This window comes from Acipenser ruthenus, chromosome 30, assembly GCF_902713425.1.
Source record: "Acipenser ruthenus chromosome 30, fAciRut3.2 maternal haplotype, whole genome shotgun sequence".
Lineage (NCBI taxonomy): Eukaryota > Metazoa > Chordata > Actinopteri > Acipenseriformes > Acipenseridae > Acipenser > Acipenser ruthenus.
The window spans coordinates 13,023,526-13,044,194 of NC_081218.1; the positions used below are offsets into that span (position 1 = coordinate 13,023,526).

Genomic DNA, 20,669 nt, shown 5'->3' on the forward strand with positions numbered 1-20,669 from the left:
GTGCAGCCAACACAAACGGATTTAGAGTTTGAGTGATGGCAGCCAAACTCAACCAGCAGCAACAGCAGCACAATACCTTTCAGACAGCTTTGCCTCCCTGCTAATCCAAACACAGTTTGCTCCTGGCCCTCTTTGTGATTTTAACTGCTGATTACTCAAATCCTCAGCTCCCGGCAGGTAGCTGATAATGGATTCTGGAGTCAACACAGAAGATTCCTTCTTTTTTTTAATGGAAATCAGTGAGATCTGGGTTCCAGTCCCTCAAGAACGAAGCCCCTGGAAATGCATTGCTTTCTTTATATAGCAGGGTGCATGCAATAGAATGCAGTAGAATTAAATGTAAAATAACTTGCCCTTATTTAGCCACACACGAAACACAGGAAGGTTGCATTAATTCTGTAGGCTCTAATAGTGCTGTCAGAAAAACTTCACCTGGGGGACTCCACAGCAAGGCTCTATAGTTAAGCTTGCGGCATAACAAAAAGTCACACACAATTTGTGAAACTTAACTGTATTGATTCAGCAGACCTGGTCTCCCTTTCACAAATGTTCTCTCTAAATACATCCTATAGATCCTGTTCATGTAGTACAGAAAACCTGAAACTGGAATATTATCTGTTCAAATAAACTGAATTAGATGCAACGCCACAGGCTTTACCTCCCAGTGCCTCACTTCTCAACGTTAGTAGGACACAATACCTCACTGGCCCTTCACTCTAACCACATGGACGCGTCTTCTCTTTTTCCAGCTCCTCAAGCGGTCCTAACTATAGGTATGCCAATACTCGTATCATCTGAGCAATTGCCTTTCAGGAATTTGAAGTTCTTAGGTTTACATGACGAATCAGTTGCATTTGCTAGTTTTGCAATATATTTTTACTGTCAGTTTACCCCCGCGGTACAGCAGTAAAAATGTCAATGAGAGGACAATTTGCTTCCAGTCGGCTTTTGAAACACTCAGGGGTAGATGCACTAAAGTGTTGCGCCTGTCACAATAGTCGCAAACCAGTTGCAAACGAGTCGGAAGTCTAGGGTGAAATGTACTAAACATGTGCAATGCTGTTAGTGACTTTTTAGGGAATGCTTTGTGACAGCAGATTTTCTTTGAGGTTCAGCCTTAGATGAATATGTAATTATGGGTGTTCCTGCATAAATTTGCAAAAATGTGGTGGAGTGCAAATGAGGGTTCTCAAATATTATAATGAGATGTACTAAAGCTGCTGACGATTGCAGCACTTACAATTGCATCAATTTGTTAAGAACTTCTGAAAGCACGTTTTAAACAGTCATAAATAGCAAACCTTTAAAAGGCATATGAAAAACACAATCCCCTAACCATGGCCACTGTCATCGCAGCAAGAAGGAGAGATTGTCTTCAGCAAGAACGAGTAATTTGTAGGATGTGAAGAGAAGAGGGTATTTCATACCTGCACTACCCTCTATGATTTAAATGAAGACCAAATTAAGCACAGGTTCAGGCTTGGCAACCACATAATTGATGAGCTGCTGTCTTGTTTAAAAGATGACCTGAAGCCTCACACCAAGAGACGCCATGCTATCCCTGCAGTGGTCAAACTATTGTCCACCTTGGATTATCTTGCTTTGAGGTCCTTTCAGGGACTGTGGTGGCAGCTGTTGCTGGTATTTGCCAGTCCGCTTTTTCTTGTGCGTTGCCAGTTGTGCTCAATTCATATTTAAGGCAAACACCCAAATACCTATTTTTCCCTAAAAGCAAGGTATACTTACAAGCCTTTAAAACAAATTTCTATCACATTTCTGGTTTCCCCAACGCAATAGACTGCACATATGTGCTGCTAACCCCTCCAGCTCATTCTGAGCATCTGTATAGGAATAGGAAACACACCTATTCTATTAATGTGCAGGTGGTTTGTGATTCAGTTACTAATCACAAATGTAGTAGCCATGTATCCAAAACACTTGAAAAACACAGCGTCACGTAAGAGTGGTGTAGAGACATTATCCTTCGGACACCCTCTGCTGCAGCAAACCACAACTCAACTCCTGCTATTTATTTGAAAAAATGCAGCACGACTCTCGCAATGCTAGAGATCTCGCTAAGAGGATGCAACAGATATTTAAATTAGTATCTTGCAGCTCTCCTCATTAACATATTTTCTCTTAGTACATACGTCAAAATGTATACTTTGTGAATTGTTGCAACAAAAATACAAATTGCGGCATGTTTGCGCTGCGACTGGCCCATCTTAGTACATCTACCCCTCAATGTGGAAGTTAATAGCCATTGACTAATACTCAATCGTAAAGGCTTTTCTTGTTTTGAAATCAATACATTTATAAATACATGTGTTTTGATTTATTTATTACCTGCTGGCAAATATTTCTTAAAGGCAATTACTCAGAAAACACAAGTGTCAGCACACCCCCTAGTCTTAATACTTGTCAAGCGCACTTAGCTCATTCCCTTCTCCCCTTCTAGGAATTAGCATCAGCAGCTCTTGTAATTCCTGGACTTATCAAACATTTAGGGCCCAAGAGTGGTTTAACAAATTCTCTCATTCTATTAATCTCTTTAGCCTGACATTGCATTTGCTTTCAAGCAGCAGAGGAGAGCCTTGCCTGCAGACCAGTTTGAGATGACATAGATCTTTGGTGTTCAGATTGCAGGATCTGGCGACTGGGAAACACATCTGACAGAATTTGTCATGCAAAGATGGAAGTCGCTGCCATGACTGAAAGAACAGACTGATGCGGAAAGGGATCATTTAGGGTTAAGGACAGCAGAAATTACAGGCTGAACCAGCCACGATTTGTTATTCCGCTTGACAGACAGAGAGATGAATAAATAACACCCTGTTTAAAAGTTCATTTTTAATAGGACTTCATAGACCAGGGAAAGGAAGGGGGGCCTGACATTTTGGATAAATAACGGAAGTCTAATTACAGTGGCAGCCAGATGAAGCTCACTCCGAACCTGAATACAGAATTACTTACAACACGACAGCAACACACTTTGTGTTGAGATACTGTAAGCTTTATTCTTCTAATAATAAAAAAAGATAATTCCATATGAACTGCCACATGATTTTTTTTTTTTTTTAAATTCATGATTCATGATGTACTAACGTTAGATGATGGGTTTAATATGAGTACTGTAGTTGGGGGAATGTATCGATATTGAAATAAATTAATTACCTACCAATAACCTGTTCTTATCCTGGATATACTGTATCATTTATCATTAGCCTTGTAGTACTGTAAAACTGGCAGCGCAATGCAGTAATTAATCAAGTGTATTGAATTCTTTGTTAGAAATTCTGGCAACAAATTGGACCTCCAATTGGGCTTTGGAAAACTGTTAATGTCTGGATGAGTTGCATTCCTATAGATAATTCTGTAGTCCAACACTTTGGCTTGGCCAACGTTCCTGTAGCGGAACACCACTTTCCAAAGGCAAAGTCGAGCTTAGAAACTCACTCACACCATGTGTAAATTGCGCAGCCAAATCAGTTTAGGACTTTCCTGGCATAAGCTGTGCAGGGGAACTAAATTGTCAAAAGGAAGATGGTCATGACAGAAACAAACACTGCTTACAGCACTTGTGCTGAAAGCCAGCCAAAGAGATTAGGAACAGGCTTTAGAAAAGACTTCACAAGGACTTTCGCTTCAAGATTAAGAGCAATTTGTGGAAGTGCCACGAATCCTCACCAAGCAGCAGCAGAATGCACCATTGCTAAACTCCTGAATTGAAACCAATGGTTACAAGCTCACGTCAGTATTCTATACATTATACATTTTATAAAATAATATATTTTTAATGGTAAAGCCGGTTGAGATTGCAAATTCAAATCGATTCTGTCTATTGAATTATTAAACCGGGATAACGTAGACTGGCAGTTCAATGCTCATGTCTTGGTATTCTGAAACAAGGAGTGTTTTACTTGAGTCAGACTAAATCATGGTACAAAGTATATTACCCACAAATGGCCATGCAGATATATGTGAATATATCCCATACACTCCTGCCGTAGATATTTATAATAGCAAAGCATGCACACCATTGATTGCCCTTGTAGAACCCACCGATGTAGTTTTAATGCTAGTTTGGGAAACTAAAAAGAGTTTTCACTGCAGACCTTCCTCAGTAACTGGTTGCGTATATAGGACGCCTTTACTCAATCTATACTCTTACAATAATGCTGGATATATGGGCCAGAAATTAATTTGATGCTCATCCCTTCTGAATATTGGTCTATAATAGCTATATGTTGGTCTATAATAGCAATTTGTTGGTTTATAATAGCATTAACCCCTCCAAAGCATTTCTTTCCCACTGGCTAATGCCCTTTCTGTCGCTCAACTTCCTTCTGAGTCACTGACTAACAGAACCCAGTGGGGGACTCAGCTGATACCTATTTGTTTTCTCAGTTTAAGTCTAACCCTCACTGTATTACAGAACGACTTGACTCTGCTTGGCTTCAGATGTGACTGGGGTTTATATTACAGCATTTCAGTAATGTGATGTGCACCTGGCTCCCATATGTAGTGTTCCTGGGGCACCCCATTGCTGTGTGCAGGATTTTACAGACACAGGGTTGATGGTTGCCAGTAACTCACCAATAGCCCCCTACCCCCAGCCTTCCATAACATTTAGTAAAGTATACGAGATCCATGGAAGTACTTGCCGCAGTGCATCTGGAGCTTGCAGACCTGCATTCCCAGCAATAGAAATGCAATGATTGCTATAACCTGTCAGATTGCTTGCAGTGCAAGGGAAAGTTCCACTAACCTTAGCTAATGCACCGTTACTGCCACTGGCTGACGAACAAGACGGGAGGTTAATATTTAATGCTATCAGGGAGTGAAGGACGCTCATTTTGAAAGTCCATTAAAGATTTAATGATACAGGGCTTGGACCAGAGAAAAGAGCCGTAACAGTTTCAATAGGGGGTGGGGTCACAGTGTTCAGACAGGAATGCACCAATCACATGTGATGAGTCTATCAAGGATTGATTTTGGAGGAATATGTGACCATTACTTAACGACTGCTGCATTAAAATTGCTTCTGGGAAAGTTGTTGAAAATGATGGCTCTTGTGTGAAGTATCAGTGGATTACAGAATACACACAGCTCTATAGAAGGGGTAGGCATCAGTTTGGGTCTGAGAGGGTGTTTTTAATATAAACCGCTCTTGAGTTTCATTGAGACCAGGACAAGAACAATCAATAGAAACCAATCCATGTGAGCTACTGTCTTGTGTTGTCTGCACCGAGAAGAATATAACTCGTTACAAGCTAGGGGCTATGTCATTAATAAGGGTTGTAAATGATAATGGTGCTGATATTGATCCTTGGGAAACACAGTTTGACTGGCAATGGCTGTGGTCTTTTAAATCAGCTGACCACCGCCGTGAAGCTGGTTTGATAAATACCCTTATACGACTAGACCACTGATTCAATCCGTGCTACAGCCTTGGTGCAATGCAGCCTTAGCTACAAAAAGAGCAGAGGAGTTTCTGTACCTGCCACTAATGACCAGAAATATGAAGTATTATATTAGGTCATTAACATTCAATCAAGTACTATTTTAATACCAGGAGATTGCCCAGCTCAATGTTACTACAATGAAGTTCATTCCCCAAACATTTAAAAATGCACTTTGTGACTTTCCTATAAAAAAAGGTAATTGAATCTTGACTCAAACCTCTCTTTGAGCAATTATTCTTCAGCTGGTTCGAGTGGCTGCTGCTTGGTAGAACAACATGCACTTGACATAGCAGCGGGATTGTACAGTGACCCTGCTGTAATAGCATGGGACTGCCCAATGGTTACCAGTGTATAGGCTTGTGTTCATATTGCAATACTATAATGCAAAAGTGACACCACCAGTGGCTTTGTCAGTTGGTAAGAATACAGATATACACATCCCAGTGGAAATAAAATAGCCATTCAAAGTCGGCTGCAGATTGAGTTGCCATGGTGACAGCTGTGAGAGGCATCGGAATTCATATTCAAATAATCTTTTATTAAAAGGCCACTTCTTCCTTTCCGCTGTCAGGTTTTATCACATTTGGCATTGTATCAGACACAAATATGAATCGGCTTCTGATTTGTGGGGTAAGACACTGTACTTGTGTGAGGGTGTACAAGGGAAATTCACCAACAGAACATGTGCACAAGAAGTAGGAATGTACTGCAAAATTACATGGTAGACGCATAGCAAAGTGTAGTAAAGCACAATCAAATCATCGTAAAGCACAGGAACAATTTAACAATCTAATATTTTTAGGGTTAGAAAGAGGTAGGGAAAGTGTAAGAAAAAAGGTTTAGTTTTAGTTCAGTAAAAAGCTGTATCCACCTATACTGAAAGCTCATATGTTTTGTAAATATGACAGCGTGCATTTTTTATTAAAAGACATATATTTGCAAATTTAGATTTAGATGGAATAGATTTTATATAGCATACCGTATTACAAAAAACATTGCTTATTTTGTAGTATTTCAAAAATATTTTACCTTACATGGATAAAGAAATATACAGGGAACATCCCTCTAGTTTTCTGGTTTGAATTTCGCTCTGAATCCCCCGTCATCCTGACCAATACCCTCACAAACCCCCTTTAAGCCCCATCCTCTCCCGGTCCCTGCACAGTCAGTCTTGCCTGTCGCAGGTTCCCTGTAACCACCCCACCCAAGCCCTTGTGAAAAGGCAGATAAATTATGCAGGAGGGGAAGATAGAGCATGGTGCTAAAAAGCACTTTTAAAGCCAGTATATTCAAAGACTAATTTCAGCTGAAGGTATGTGACAACGCTTGCCTCTTTCTCTCTCACTCTTGTGAACCAGGAGGCCACTATCTGTGCTGTTAAAATAGCTACATCAGATTGCGTTGGTTTTACACTTTCAGATTTTTTTTTCTTTTCATAGTCTGTTTTTAGCTTGTACACTTACACTTGCACGAAGATATGCCAGATTTGCTTTATTTATTATTATTTATTTTTTAATTCAGTGTCTGATTTTCTTCCCAATTTAGAATGCACAATTATTTTTATTCCCCTCACCGCAGCAATTCCCCACATAGCCCTGGGGAACCGATCCCACAACCAAGCCAGCTTCCTCTTCTACACCCAGGAACTCGATAAACTGTCCAATGCAGCTTCTTGCATACCAGGACCACCATTCATTTAAAATCCATTGGGTTGGCATTGCTGGTTTCTTCTGTGTAATACACTGCAGGTATCCCAGCTGTGATTGATCTCTTTTGGAAGAGATGGGGTCACCACTCCGCTTTTTTAAACATTTATAATGTATAGCTCCCTATTATTCTCTTGGACACTGGAAAGCTTCACATTAGGATCTATCTGACAGGGAAATAATTATATTGGTTCCAGTTAGTAAATTTAATTTTGCTTGCGTAAAGCAATGTTTGCCTCCAGGATCTGAAACTGGAATTCAGTGGTTTGATGCTGGCTTGCTGCTTGAGATGGTCTGTATCTCCGCACAGCAGTACATTTTAGCAATAATCTGTATGCTAGCTCAAATTGCCATATTTAGTGCATTACATTTACTGAATTGCAGGGTTATACACCATAGGTAGTAAACAGTGTGTGAATTCCTCAAAAGGTGATTGTCTGATCTATTGTCTATTGATGTACAGGGTTTCTTAATAGTTAGCCATCACTGTGCAATTATGGTTTCCTATAAGTAAGCCATAATTATTAATATTGATTGTCTCTGTATTTCTTTCAGGTGTCTTTAAACAAACTGGAATGAATTCAGATTATTTTCGTGTAGGGGTGCGGCCGCCCTTATTAACATGCCTGCTTTATTAACGATGCCTGCTTTATGGAGCGCCATGTAGCTTGAATTAATTAATCTAGCTCTTTTCATTCCACCTATCTTTCAGTCAGACCCCATTACTCACTGCACACACACACAGAGCCACACGTTACTGTGACTGACTTCAGTTCCCTGCAATAATAATCATGAATACCAGGTTGGTGTATAAGCAGAGTGCCTTACTGCCTGGGGCCACTTTACTACAATGTATTCTTTACATCAGTCCCAGCTAGGAAATCATTGTAATTCATAGAGTCGAGCAAGACATTCCCAAGTAATAGAATTATTAACAGAGACGACAAATAGAGCAGTGATGGAATGGGCTCGCAGTCCGGAGTCAACAGGTTTTTCTTGGGAAAGGTGGAACTGTTCACAAGGACCTGTGCATGCTGTGGAATTGAAATGTGTCAGAGTATGCGTAGCATGCGTGTAAATTCATATTTACTAGCTGACTACCAACCTTTTTAGGGAGACTTCAAAATCGTCAAAACCAAATCAAAATTAGTGGATATTAACTACGCAGTGGATATTAACTTTTGTTACATTATTTAATGCATGTACTCAATGCATTATATTATTCATGGAAATGACTATTAAATGCGTAAATGTATGGTACCTACCTACAGTGTGTGAGTTTTGGGAATGTTGTCCCTTTGTCTTATATATAACAGGAGCATGCTTGCCAACGTTTGGAAACTGTTCAGCGGGACACCCGCACACATACACGCAAACACTCATTATCATATGTAATAGACCCCCCCCCTTGAGATTATATATATATATATATATATATATATATATATATGTATATATATATATGAGATTATAAATGCTAGAAGTGAGTGCATTTACAGTTGTTTCTTACTACCAGGGACATTTGGTATACTAGCAAATATTGATGAGTTCCTTCACAAGGAGACTGTATAAAACAGGGAGAGACAATTTGCAGAAGTACTAAATTCTAAAATCGAGAAACCACATAGGAGAACCATCTTGCCAGCGATGTAGATACTTAACAGACACACAGGGCTATTTTAAGCTCTCTTATTACAGTTAGGGCACTCCAGAAGCACCACATGTAATTCTGTAACATTTTCATGAGTTACATGAGACAATTAAAAAAATCTACAATTTACTATCACATGTGTTTACTACTACATATAATGCCACTTTGTAATTAAATCCTCATTTAGAACATACTATATAGCCGTTCATAACAGTATTGCTAAATGGTAATGGCTATTGTAAATGACAGCACAGGTTTCATGTTTACTGTTGCCGGATTGGATTGGATTGGATGGCGATCAAGTACGTTGTTTTAATGTCCTTGCAGTCATTTAGGACATCTCAGCAGACCTATGCTCTAAACTTTCTGGTTAAATAAAAGTATTGCTTGCAATGCAGCCAAAAAACTATACAGAAAGACTCACTGTTGATAAGGTTGCTACTTCAAAAGACTGAGCCGGGGCTGATGTGTGTGATCTGAACCTGAGGACTGTACTGCACAAGCAATTTCCTTTATTCCTCATACTGAAACAACACCAGCAAAAGAGCTGGAGGGCTTAAAGAGACAATCTTACATAAAGCACCATTATTTACGCATTAAACAGATTGCATGAAAAGAGCAATTAACATAGTCTTGGAATGGTAAACCACAAGCTTGCTGCATAATTTAGTCGTCCTTTTCTTTAATGGCCTTTCAGTTCAGTTTCAGTGTTAGATTTCGCTGGCAAGGATCTAAGACGGCCTTTTCCACTTGTTTTTTTTTTTCTCCTGATAGATTCAGTAGCTAATTACAAGAAGTGTTTGGTGGTTCACCCTTTTATTTTTGTTGAAAATCAGTTAATTATGTACTAGAGTTATAATGAGCAAGTCACTTCCACTGTGGTAAGTAACAGAATGGTGTTTATAGATGTTATATGACAAGTCTGAAGAAACATAACGACAAATATAAGTCCACAGTGACAGACCCGTTTTCCCTGAATGACTCTTAAACCAAATTTCATACCCTTGAATGTATTCAAATAACAGTTCCCCTTAGCCTGTGCAACACCAGACTTTTCTGGAACCTTATGAAGCAATATGTTGTAGGTGACCATTGTTATCAACCATTGCTAGCACCTAGACATTTTTTGGAAATCAGCCCCTTTTTTTGGAAAGTAGTCCTGTTTTTGGAATCGATAGCCCTTTTTTTGGAAATTAGCCACGTTTTTTAAATGGATATTGATTTGAGCAACTCGCTGAAAAGTGCTTGAAAGCTTCCCCCTACAACAGCTGCTTGCCAGAAAAAGAGTTACATGAACTTTACAATTTTCACCTACTTAAATCAATTCTCCTCCACTCAACTTTTGGTAATCATATAGAAGCACGGGTACATTATTCTTCAATATAAGCATCATTAGTTCCACATGAGCTAGTGCTGAATAATGCAGGAGCTGCTAAAGAGTTCCTGGGCTATTTTGATAACCACACACCTGCCCCCACTTAAATTCATCATGAATGAACAAAACGGAGAGGAAGTAACCTGATTCATGAATATAAACACTAAGGGCCTCATTTATTAAGGCCGGTAATTTGGCCAGAATTGAAAATTGTGAAGATTGTGCATGGTATTTCCCAAAGTGTCACGCCCTATTTACTAACTAATTAGAAACAAAAATACTGGTCAGAAAAATTCTAATTAGCATACAAATTGTTGGATGGCAACAGGTCTGAAGTTCTGCACCATATTTATTCTATTGACAACAAGTGAAGGAGTTACTTACTGGTGGCAGCAGGGTTAAAAATATGAGACAGAGATAAAAGAAAATAAGCTGAAATAATTTAGTTTCAATTTAAAATAATATTTTATTATCAATGTGAAACCTACAATGCATCAGAATGGTTTGTTTTGTACTGGATTATATGTAGGATAGACTTACAAAAAGCTTGCTAGGTATTCATTGGATTTTACTACTGTACTGTTTAAGCGTATGTACATATCTATATTTTTACATAATGTAATGTGTACAAACACATTAATGTTATTTTAATATGCTGTTATATTTATTAGGCTATTAATATTATTTTGTTGTTTTACTAAACAAACTTAAATCGATTGAAAACATGCAAATACATACAGTATATAGTACTTTAATTAATGTCGAAATAAATATATATATATACAAATATATGAATAACAAACTAACTAAAATACAGACAAAAGAGCTTGGGGTCAGTGAATGTAATGTAGAAACAATTAAAAACCATTATAAATAGGTACCAGAATTTGTACCCAATTCAACTGTTTGACACAATGTTAGAGGATTCATCAAGATTCGAAGCCAGAAAGAACCTACAGAAAAATGTACATTGTAACACATTTGGACATGTTATATTGTCATTGGCAGCAGTGTGGAGTAGTGGTTAGGGCTCTGGACTCTTGACCGGAGGGTCGTGGGTTCAATCCCCAGTGGGGGCCACTGCTGCTGTACCCTTGAGCAAGGTACTTTACCTAGATTGTTCCAGTAAAAACCCAACTGCATAAATGGGTGATTGTATGTAAAAATAATGTGATATCTTGTAAGTCGCCCTGGATAAGGGTGTCTGCTAAGAAATAAATAATAATAATTTAGAATGTAGTAAAATATGTGATTTTAACTAGCACGCTCGCTGGCAGACGATTGTTATCCAAGCATTATTACTGTAATTTGTGGTACTCGTTTTTAAATTATATTTTATAACCATTGTATTTCACTTTAATAGTTTCCTACTGAATTAATATCATTTTAATATCTACACGTCCATTTTAAGCTTCTGTTTAATCCGTCTATGCATACTGTGCTTCTTTCACGAACAGCGATAATGAAACAATTATAGAAGAACAAATCTAACTGTCTGGTAATTTTCAATGAAGAGAAAACTAAACTTAAAGCTCAGCAAGGTCACAGCAATGTGGTGATTAATGCTGGGTTTGTCGATCACACAAAATGAAGAAATTCTCTTTCCTGGCACAGCGTTTCTGTGGCAAACAACTGCTGTGCTCAACTGGAGAGAAGAGTGTGACCAAGAGGTCCTTTACAGTGCATTTCCTTAGGGTATGGAAATGGGGGCAGGAGGCGAGGGAGAGCAAGGGGTGAAGAGCCTTTATTCAGGGCTGAAAATCCAGAGTCTTCCAGATTTTAAAGAAATGCAGTGATCAATAAAAACCATGTCAACATTCTGGTATAGCCGATCGCTGGGTATTCCATTACAAACCTACAACTTGATAAACCTCTTCCCTCCTATTATAGATTTTTAAATGATTTGCTATAGTGTCAAGGTCACTGTCATACATCAAGGTTACCAATGCAGAACCATCAAAGTTTGGTATAGTTCTGCTTAAAAATGAATAAGGTCTCTTCAATGGATTTAAAACAGCAAGGGATCCCGATCCTGGCATCATTTTAATCATTAAAGCTCTCCAGGTATTACTTTTAAAGACAGACACTAAAGAGACTGCCGTGCATGGTTAGAAATACGACTGTCATAAACTTGTCTGATTACAGTAGATTAACTGAATGGGCCACTGTGTATTTCTATTGGCTAGTGCAAGAAATACCTTTGTTGGTAACACTTTATATTAAGGTGCAGCTTATTAGCTTATTTATTTATTAGGCAGCATTACATTTAAACATCCCAAAGTACAATAGGTGGCTAAAAATGTCCCCTTTATAAAACTGTAATTCTGCGTATGGCTATTGCATGGTTATAATCCATCTATCATGGTTTATTAACACTCTATAACATAGTTATTAAGCATCTATTTATTTATAAAACCTGAATAAGCAGTTTGAACCTCATGGATAAATGGTAAAACTGATATTCTGTATATTCATTACACAGTTATTATCATAGTAAAACTAAATCTCAGGTAGTCAGTCAATATACACTTCATATGGTTTCATATATGTTCATCAAGTTAGGAGATACCGAACATAATAAAGAATTGCATTATAAAACATTTGCAATATTTGTTGCACTGCGCTTACTTTACCCTGATATTTAGTGTCTGCCATTTGCCACCCCTCTCTCTCTCTCTGTTTCTCATCTCTTGTAAAATATTAAATCACTTTTTTTGTGGTGCTCTGGAGGTTTCTGAAATCTAACATTCACTGGTATTGTCAGCTTATTCAATTTGTGCAAGTCAGTATAAATGGTTCTTTCTAACTATATTTCTCCTGTGGAATATATTTAGGATAAATGCTAGTAAAATAAATTATAGCACATCAAAAATAACGCTACCAAGGTAGAAGATGCTGCGGTTTCCTGGCAACAGATCACTTAATGTGCTATAGGTCAAGATGCAATCAGGCTGTGTGAGGCCGGGAACCAGCCAAGATTGACCTGAAATCGGATCTTACCTATGAGTTTTATTTTGTGGGTTGTACAATGACTGTCGCGGGTCTGCAGGTTTTAATGTCAATTTGCGGGTCACTAGGGTTGTCTGAAACAAGACTGAGGCAAAGACCAGGGTCCAATTCACTGGGGAAAGCAACTACTTATAGGTGTACTTTACATCATCTACATTATCAGAATACATACGATGAGGTGATACCTTGTCAGGTGTGTTTTCAACCATTCTGCATTGTATTTACAAGTTATGATCCTTTGCCAAGCTTAAAAATACCCCGGAGAAAAAGGTCCTTTTTCCAACGAAAAAGCAGGATTCTGAAGTTTGGTGGTTATTGAAATGATCACTAGGGGTGTCCAACTGTAATTTCTGTTCCCTGTGAATGGCAAACATCTATACGAAATCACATATTCAGAGGGGGACTGAAATTACAGTTGCACACGTCTGTTTTTATTTTCAGATCACAGAAATTCAGCATTTAGACGCAGTTGAAAAAAAAGAAGCATCTGGAATTCTTAATAAGCTTGGCATTGTAAATGAAAATCTAAACAGAAACAACAATAGAGATTAATAACATACCTAACAGGGTATAAACATGTAAGAAATTATATATTATGGAAATATAGACAAAGCATCCCCTTAAAGCCAGCCCATTCTTTCAGAAAAACAACAGGCATGAATTGCATATCGTGAATGCAGTGGGAGTATAGAGAGTCTATAGCCCACTGCTCCAACCAGGAGAGCTGACAAGACAAACACAGCCTGTTATACTCACTGCCACACACCACTCACTTAATTACTACATTCATCTGCTTTACAGTGCTCAACTGCATAAGAAAAGGGAGAAGAAAAACTATTGTACTGTAATTTACTCATGAGTAATTGCTATAGTCATCAACTCTATTATTATTGTTGTTGTTTTTTTTTCCCCTTTTGGTTAAAATTACAACTGCTCTGCTCTGTTCTTCCCTAGCGTTGTAGCTACCCACAGTGCAGTAATGCTAGTCATTTTAATTTAGTATATTTTAAAGGAGGCGTAATTGTCCTTCATGTTGATTCAGCCCCAGCTTAGTTTATTTATGCTCTGCCAGTGCTCATACAGAAAAGCATTTAGTTGCAGCAATATATCTGAAAAGATGTAGTAGATATGGAAGGACTAAAACTGTCAGTAATAGCAGCTGGTTGCAGCCTGCAGAATCATTGCTGTGAGGCTTGTGTGCTTGCATTGAAAGGTTGTAGTTTTTATGAACGGAATAACCTTTCCGAATTATCTTCAATGGAAAAGTAATGGGGAAATGGAGCCACGGTGGTACAAGCCAGTGGGAGTGGTAACATTTTAATATTGCTCCAATAGCTTACATTTGGTGAGAAAAAAAAGTCACGCTTTCTTTAATAGTTCCTCTCTAAGGCAAATTAGGGAAATGTGGATGTTATATGAGAGCGTGATAATGCAAATGGTTGTATCAATCAATCAATCAATATTTATTTTATATAGCGCCTTTCATAGTGGACCACCATCACAAAGTGAGTATAACAGCAAGCCACTACAAGCATTGCCATACAGTAACAAGAGTAGAAAGAGTTAAACAAGAAAACAGGTATGAATTTGCACAATGCTAAAGCTTAGGGAAAGATAGTCATGAAATCTCCAGTGTTGTGGCAATGAAAAAGTTATCTTAACAGTTTAGCATAATAAACTTCTAATAAGTCATACGCTTCTTTCTTTTACCTCAGTCAAGGCGAGCCGTATGTTCATTTTAGGCGTGCTTTGGCTCAGTCTTTTCAAACAAGCACATTTTTATCGCAATTAACATGTCCTTTAAAACAAACATTTTGACGCAGCTCTTCACAAGCTTTCTGCCAAGCAGAGCTCCTTTAAATACTGCTGTCAATTTCTTTTATGTTTTGGCACAGACAATAGAATCACATTAGCAGAAATTGTTTTCGTGTATTCCAACATGTAATGAGAATGAGATGTGAATGATTCACATTAAAAAGAAACTTTTCTCAATGCGTACAAACAGACTTGAATCAACCCCCAGTGCCGCTGCTGCCCAGCAGACAGTACAGTCAGATTGAATTGACTCAACAGAAATGAATCCCAGTGCATCAGTTAGTCAGGATTTACAGCAGCATGGTAAGGTTTATTTTGAACTGTGCTTTATAATGAGTTCCAGTGCCTGCATTGAGCATTTCATTAGTCTAATTAGAGGGCAGCATTGACACCCCCCTGCCTCAGGTATAATTTCTCAAGACCACCTGCCCCTTCTAATTCTCACAGCGCTATTCATTGGAAATGAACAATTGAACGGCCGGCTGTAACCCACATTTTTGTACAGAAAATGTCACATTTGCATTTTGTTTTTTTTCCATCCCAATTCTGTAAATGCACGTGTTGTTTTAGTGTCACTGCTGATCTGCCTTTTAGACCTCGACATTTACCATTGCTGATGGTCTGGGAACTGTTAACAGATCCATTATTCACAAATAAATCATGAGTCAATGCTGTACTCTGAGAATTCCACACTAAATGATACAAAACTCGGAGACAAACAACTTGATAGTGACCTTGAATGATATTTCTGTAAAGGTTCACAGGGAGCTTTGAACATATATTTTCTTAGCTTCACTCCACACTGTCCTGCTCTTAAAATCTCCTCAACTGGAACGACAATTGTTTCACCTTGTGGCTGGTGGAGAGCTCTAATTCGAATGATCAAAGGAGCAATCAATGGAATCAGATTGTGCAGCGCTAATGTTTATTATCCCGTGCAAAGCCTTGCTAAACCAGCAGCTGAGACTCACCGTCCTCGCGGGATTTCTGGATGAAGGCATCGACGCCGCTCTCTCCATAGTTGCCCTCAGACGCCACAGTGGAGACGTAGTTCCAACGCATCTCCTTGACGATGTCCACCATGGCCTGGGCCTGGTAGGTATCGGGCGGGACCACCCGAGAGAAGAAATCATAGCGCGTGTTGTCACTCAGCTCAGGGGCTGTCGACGCATAGCTCACCTGGGGGATCTGAGGAGCGCAAAGAGAAGGGAAAAAAACAACATGCTTCAGAAGAGCCTTTAAGTTTGACCGACTGTACTAGACTTCATCCAGATTTATAACTGAGTAGCTTGATTGCTTTTTACACTTCACTTGCTATTGCATGCTGTTTGCAACCATTCTGGTTCTCAGATCATTAAATCACCCATGTGGGGAAAGTAGAGTTACTGTGATCTTCCACTGTTATCAGATCATATCCCCTTTGCTCACTGTGGGACCTATGTACGAAGAGCAGGCAGATGCGGGTGCATATTTAATCTGAGCTGCGCATGTGCACTTCTCAAAAGTTGCAGGCTATGTATTAACTGCGGAGTGCTGAAAATTGCACCTGTGCATCTGAATGTGGGTCAAAGTATTTAAATGAAGTGAATGCGCCACGCATCAGAACAGTGTAGGCTCTGGATTTGGCTGAAGGGGGAATTGTGTGGCTGTTGCTTGAAATCCTGGCACCGTATCCAATACCCCTTGTACACACAAATGCCGCTACTGAGCCATCTCAGAGATGTTAAAAAAATAATTTAAACTACCCAGTCACACAGAATGAAAATGCGTAACCTATGCCGGTATAATACCGTCATAACCCTTTCACACAGGCAAAGGGATCATGACAGTCAACAGAGCGTTCTCGTGGCTAAGGAAACTTTCAACACCCTGTAACGCTAATGCATTATATTGCATACTGCGTATCATTTAAAACAACTATGAAGGTTTTGATAGGGACACTTTTAATATTTTAAACATTCAATTTACAACTATGTATTAATTTTCATTACCATTGTTAAACTATCTCTATTACTATACATCATAAATATCAGACAATGATAAAACGTGCAAAAAAAATTCTAGCTGTACATTCCTTGAACAAAACTGTTTGCTTTCCTCTCCCTGTAAGGAAGATATAGTCACTACAGTACTGTACACACAATCTGTTTCAGAAAATACATACATTCTGCCTGGACATTCTTTTTGCAAATGAGAACAATGCAGAATTAGCAAGAACCACTGAGCTCAATGGAACGCTGATTTTTTATAGTTCCATAGAGATTCTAGTAGTATGATCTTCTGCTTTATCTGGCTCTCTATCATATTGTACAGTTGTGTGTTAACTACTAACATTTATTGAAAAATGAAACTAATTATACAAAACAGGTGCAGTCGTCACTAGTGACTACTGGGCTGATTTTTTCTTTGTCACTGTCAAAAAACATTCAGAATTGTCAAGAGTGACAAGCGATGGTGAAAACACTGACCGCATTACAATAAAATATACAATTTATTTTTAATATAGCCCTTCATAAATGAATTAAGCCAAACAAATGCAGGCACTGAGTCAGGGACTTCACATTTTTTTTCTCCCAAAGGCATGTGTTTAAAACAAAATTAAATCTGTATATACAGTATATTATTGATGTATGCATTCTTGGTATAAAGAAGAAATCTCATTAAAGGCCATGGCATACGCCATTTTTATGTTACTGCCACATCTGCTCATGACAGAAATACTGTATGTCATGGCTTTTCATGACTGATCTCTGTCTGGAGAACGCGCTCACACAAGCACACCTTTTCATAGCCCCGTCACATCATTTACGCCAAGTCCAAAATGGCACAAAGTTAAGCATGTGCAAGTAATGGAGCGATTAGAGGCTCACTTTAGTACATATCATCATGCACAGGCGCATTTGGTCTGCATATGTAATCAGGAGCATCTCAGAGGTCAATGAGATGCTTATGACCTATCTGCATATTCCCTGGAGCATCTTGCTGCAGAGTCATAACATTGCCCTTATGATTGCACATGCACATTTTTCGAGATGCACTGGGCATTTCCCTTGCACGCGCAACTTAATGCAGGACTCTTAGTACATAGGCGCCTGTCTCTTACGTTTCCAATCTCTGCTATATTTTATAATGCATATATGTTTAAGTCTTGGCAGAGCAGCTTATCATACACATGAACAGTTACACATACAAAATTGTGCCAAAGATATCTTTTCACTTCGTAGTGTGTGAACCTCTATGTCAAAGTGTCTATGCTTCTCACATGTGGGGGACCAATTTAAGCAGAAATGAATGCTAAAAAACACCACGGTTTAAATCGGTGAAATTGCCAACCCAAATACAATTACGTTAATGAAAAAGTACTGTGAAATAAAATTCAGCAGATAAAGAAGTATTACCGTTTCTATGTTTATGCTCTCAGGAAGCAGGTCTGTAAAGCCATAGGCAGCAGAAAAGCTATCGTCAGATGGGACCACTCCGTTTTATTCCATAAAATGTAATCAGGTCAGACTCTCAAAGGAGACAGATTATCAATTCGTCCCATTGAGAGAAAATGACAGCTTTCAGAAAATCTGGTTAAGTCACGTATGAATTGGATGGAAAATCCAAATGTAACTACTGTACCATTTTTCATTGGTAGGGAAAACAATGGCTTGTATTTTTTATTAGTTTATAGGTGTCAAATCTGGGCCAGAGAGGCTTAGGGATCCCATTAAGAAATATATTTTTCCACAATTTCTAATGTTTTATTGATTCATGTAAAGAGCCATTCGGTGCTGGTCTGTAGAAATATTATATCTCTTTTTGTATTTTGTTGTATGGCTTCCAGTGCACACCAAAGGCAGGGCTCACAACCTTCACTAGTCTGTGCTAACTACTTTGTGAATGCAATGTAGAATTTATTAATCTATTAGAACATTAATGTACAAATTGTTGTATGAGTCCCTCAAATGAGGTCCAGGGGCTTGAGTGAAGGAGGCTGAAGCCTCACCTTTGAATCTATAGCAAGTCTCCAAAAGCACTGTGTTTGTTCCAGAGCTGAACATTTGAGTCGCAACAGGCAGACAGAAAGCTTTCCTGAGTCTATCGAGGCATCCCTGTAAAGAAGAAAGTATTTTATTGTTCTCCTATGTCTTGTATAGTTAGTGGTATGCTCTTGGAGTGCATATTATCTTGTATCACTGAATCCTAGCACAGCATGTGACAAGACTTGTGAACCAAACATAAGGAGTACCCAGAAACAAAACACCAGCCAAATTAAATTACTTGTAAATAATGAAACAAGAGATATGGGTCTCCTTTCGAAAGCCCTGGTTAAAATGTTTGGTACAGACTTGTTGTGTCATTTAAATACAGATTGCGCAGCGGAAGGATTCAGTAGAACATGAATAATGCAGAAGGCTATCTGGTGATGCTAGCATATATTTGCATGATGAAGTGTTATAATGTACCTCTTTTTAAAACACCCAATGAAATCTCAATATATTGGGCGGGGGGGGGGGGGGGGACAGAGTGATTTAGCATGTCCTAATCAAAAATAAAAAAACTGGGCAGCAGTGTGTTTCAGTAAACCTTAATATTATTATTTATTTAGCAGACGCCTTTATCTAAGGCGACTTACAGAGACTAGGGTGTGTGAACTATGCATCAGCTGCAGAGTCCCTTACAACAATGTCTCACCTGAAAGACAGAGCATAAGGAGATTAAGTGACTTGCTCAGGGTCACATAGTGAATCAGTGAGCAAGCCGGGATTTGAACCGGGGACCTCCTGGTTATAAGCCCTTTTCTTTAACCACCAGACCACACAGCCTCCTAATACAATAACACCTTTTGCTGCTGTGGATTTCACTTATCCTACATAGTTCACTGTTAGCCCAGTTTAGCTTGAGAGTTAGTTCTTACAGCTGGGGCACAGACTGGCCTATTGGGTATTGCCATCTTCATTGGCACTGCAAAATGCAAAGTGTATGTGGTATTAAATTATTTTGAGACACCAGTACTTTTTATTAGTGCAGGAGACATATTTTGCCTGCGTAAGATATTTGGAATTTATTGCATGCAGCGATAGGAATTCTAAACACTGTTGATACGCATTGCAGCTTAACAGATTATTTATGACATTTGGTAAAGTGTGCGTTCGGTAAGGTATAAAAATGTAGGCTCTTTGGGGCTCCCGAGAGGCGCATCCAGTAAAAGCACTCGCTAGAGTGCAGGATGCGCTCTATAGCCTGGACGTCGCGAGTTCGAGTCCAGGCTATTCCACAGCCGACCGTGGACGGGAGCTTCCAGGGGGCAGCGCTCAATTGGCCGAGCGTCGCCCGGGGGGAGGGAGGGTGTCCTCGGCTCACCGCGCACCAGCGACCCCTGTAGTCTGGCCGGGCGCCTGCGGGCTTGCCTGTAAGCTGCCCAGAGCTGCGTTGTCCTCCGACGCTGTAGCTCTGAGGCGGCTGCACGGTGAGTCTGCAGCATGTAAAGAAGCGGGCAGCTGACGGCACACGCTTCGGAGGACAGCGTGTGTTCATCTTCGCCCCTCCCGAGTGGTAGCGGTGAGCTGAGCCTAAAAAATAATTGGGCATTTCAAATTGGGGAGAAAATAATAAAAACTAATTGGCAATGACTAAATTATTAAAAAAAAAAAAAAAAAAAA

General features: G+C 39.1%; 1 protein-coding gene across 1 annotated transcript in view; it reads right to left on the minus strand.

Moving 5' to 3' along the window:
* LOC117435454 (metabotropic glutamate receptor 4-like) overlaps window positions 1-20,669 on the minus strand; it is a 135,721-nt gene that overhangs the window by 53,073 nt on the left and 61,979 nt on the right. Inside the window, exon 3 of the mRNA XM_059004965.1 lies at window positions 15,993-16,209. Within this exon, the coding sequence (XP_058860948.1) occupies window positions 15,993-16,209 (217 nt within the window). The remainder of the gene's footprint in view (window positions 1-15,992; window positions 16,210-20,669) is intronic.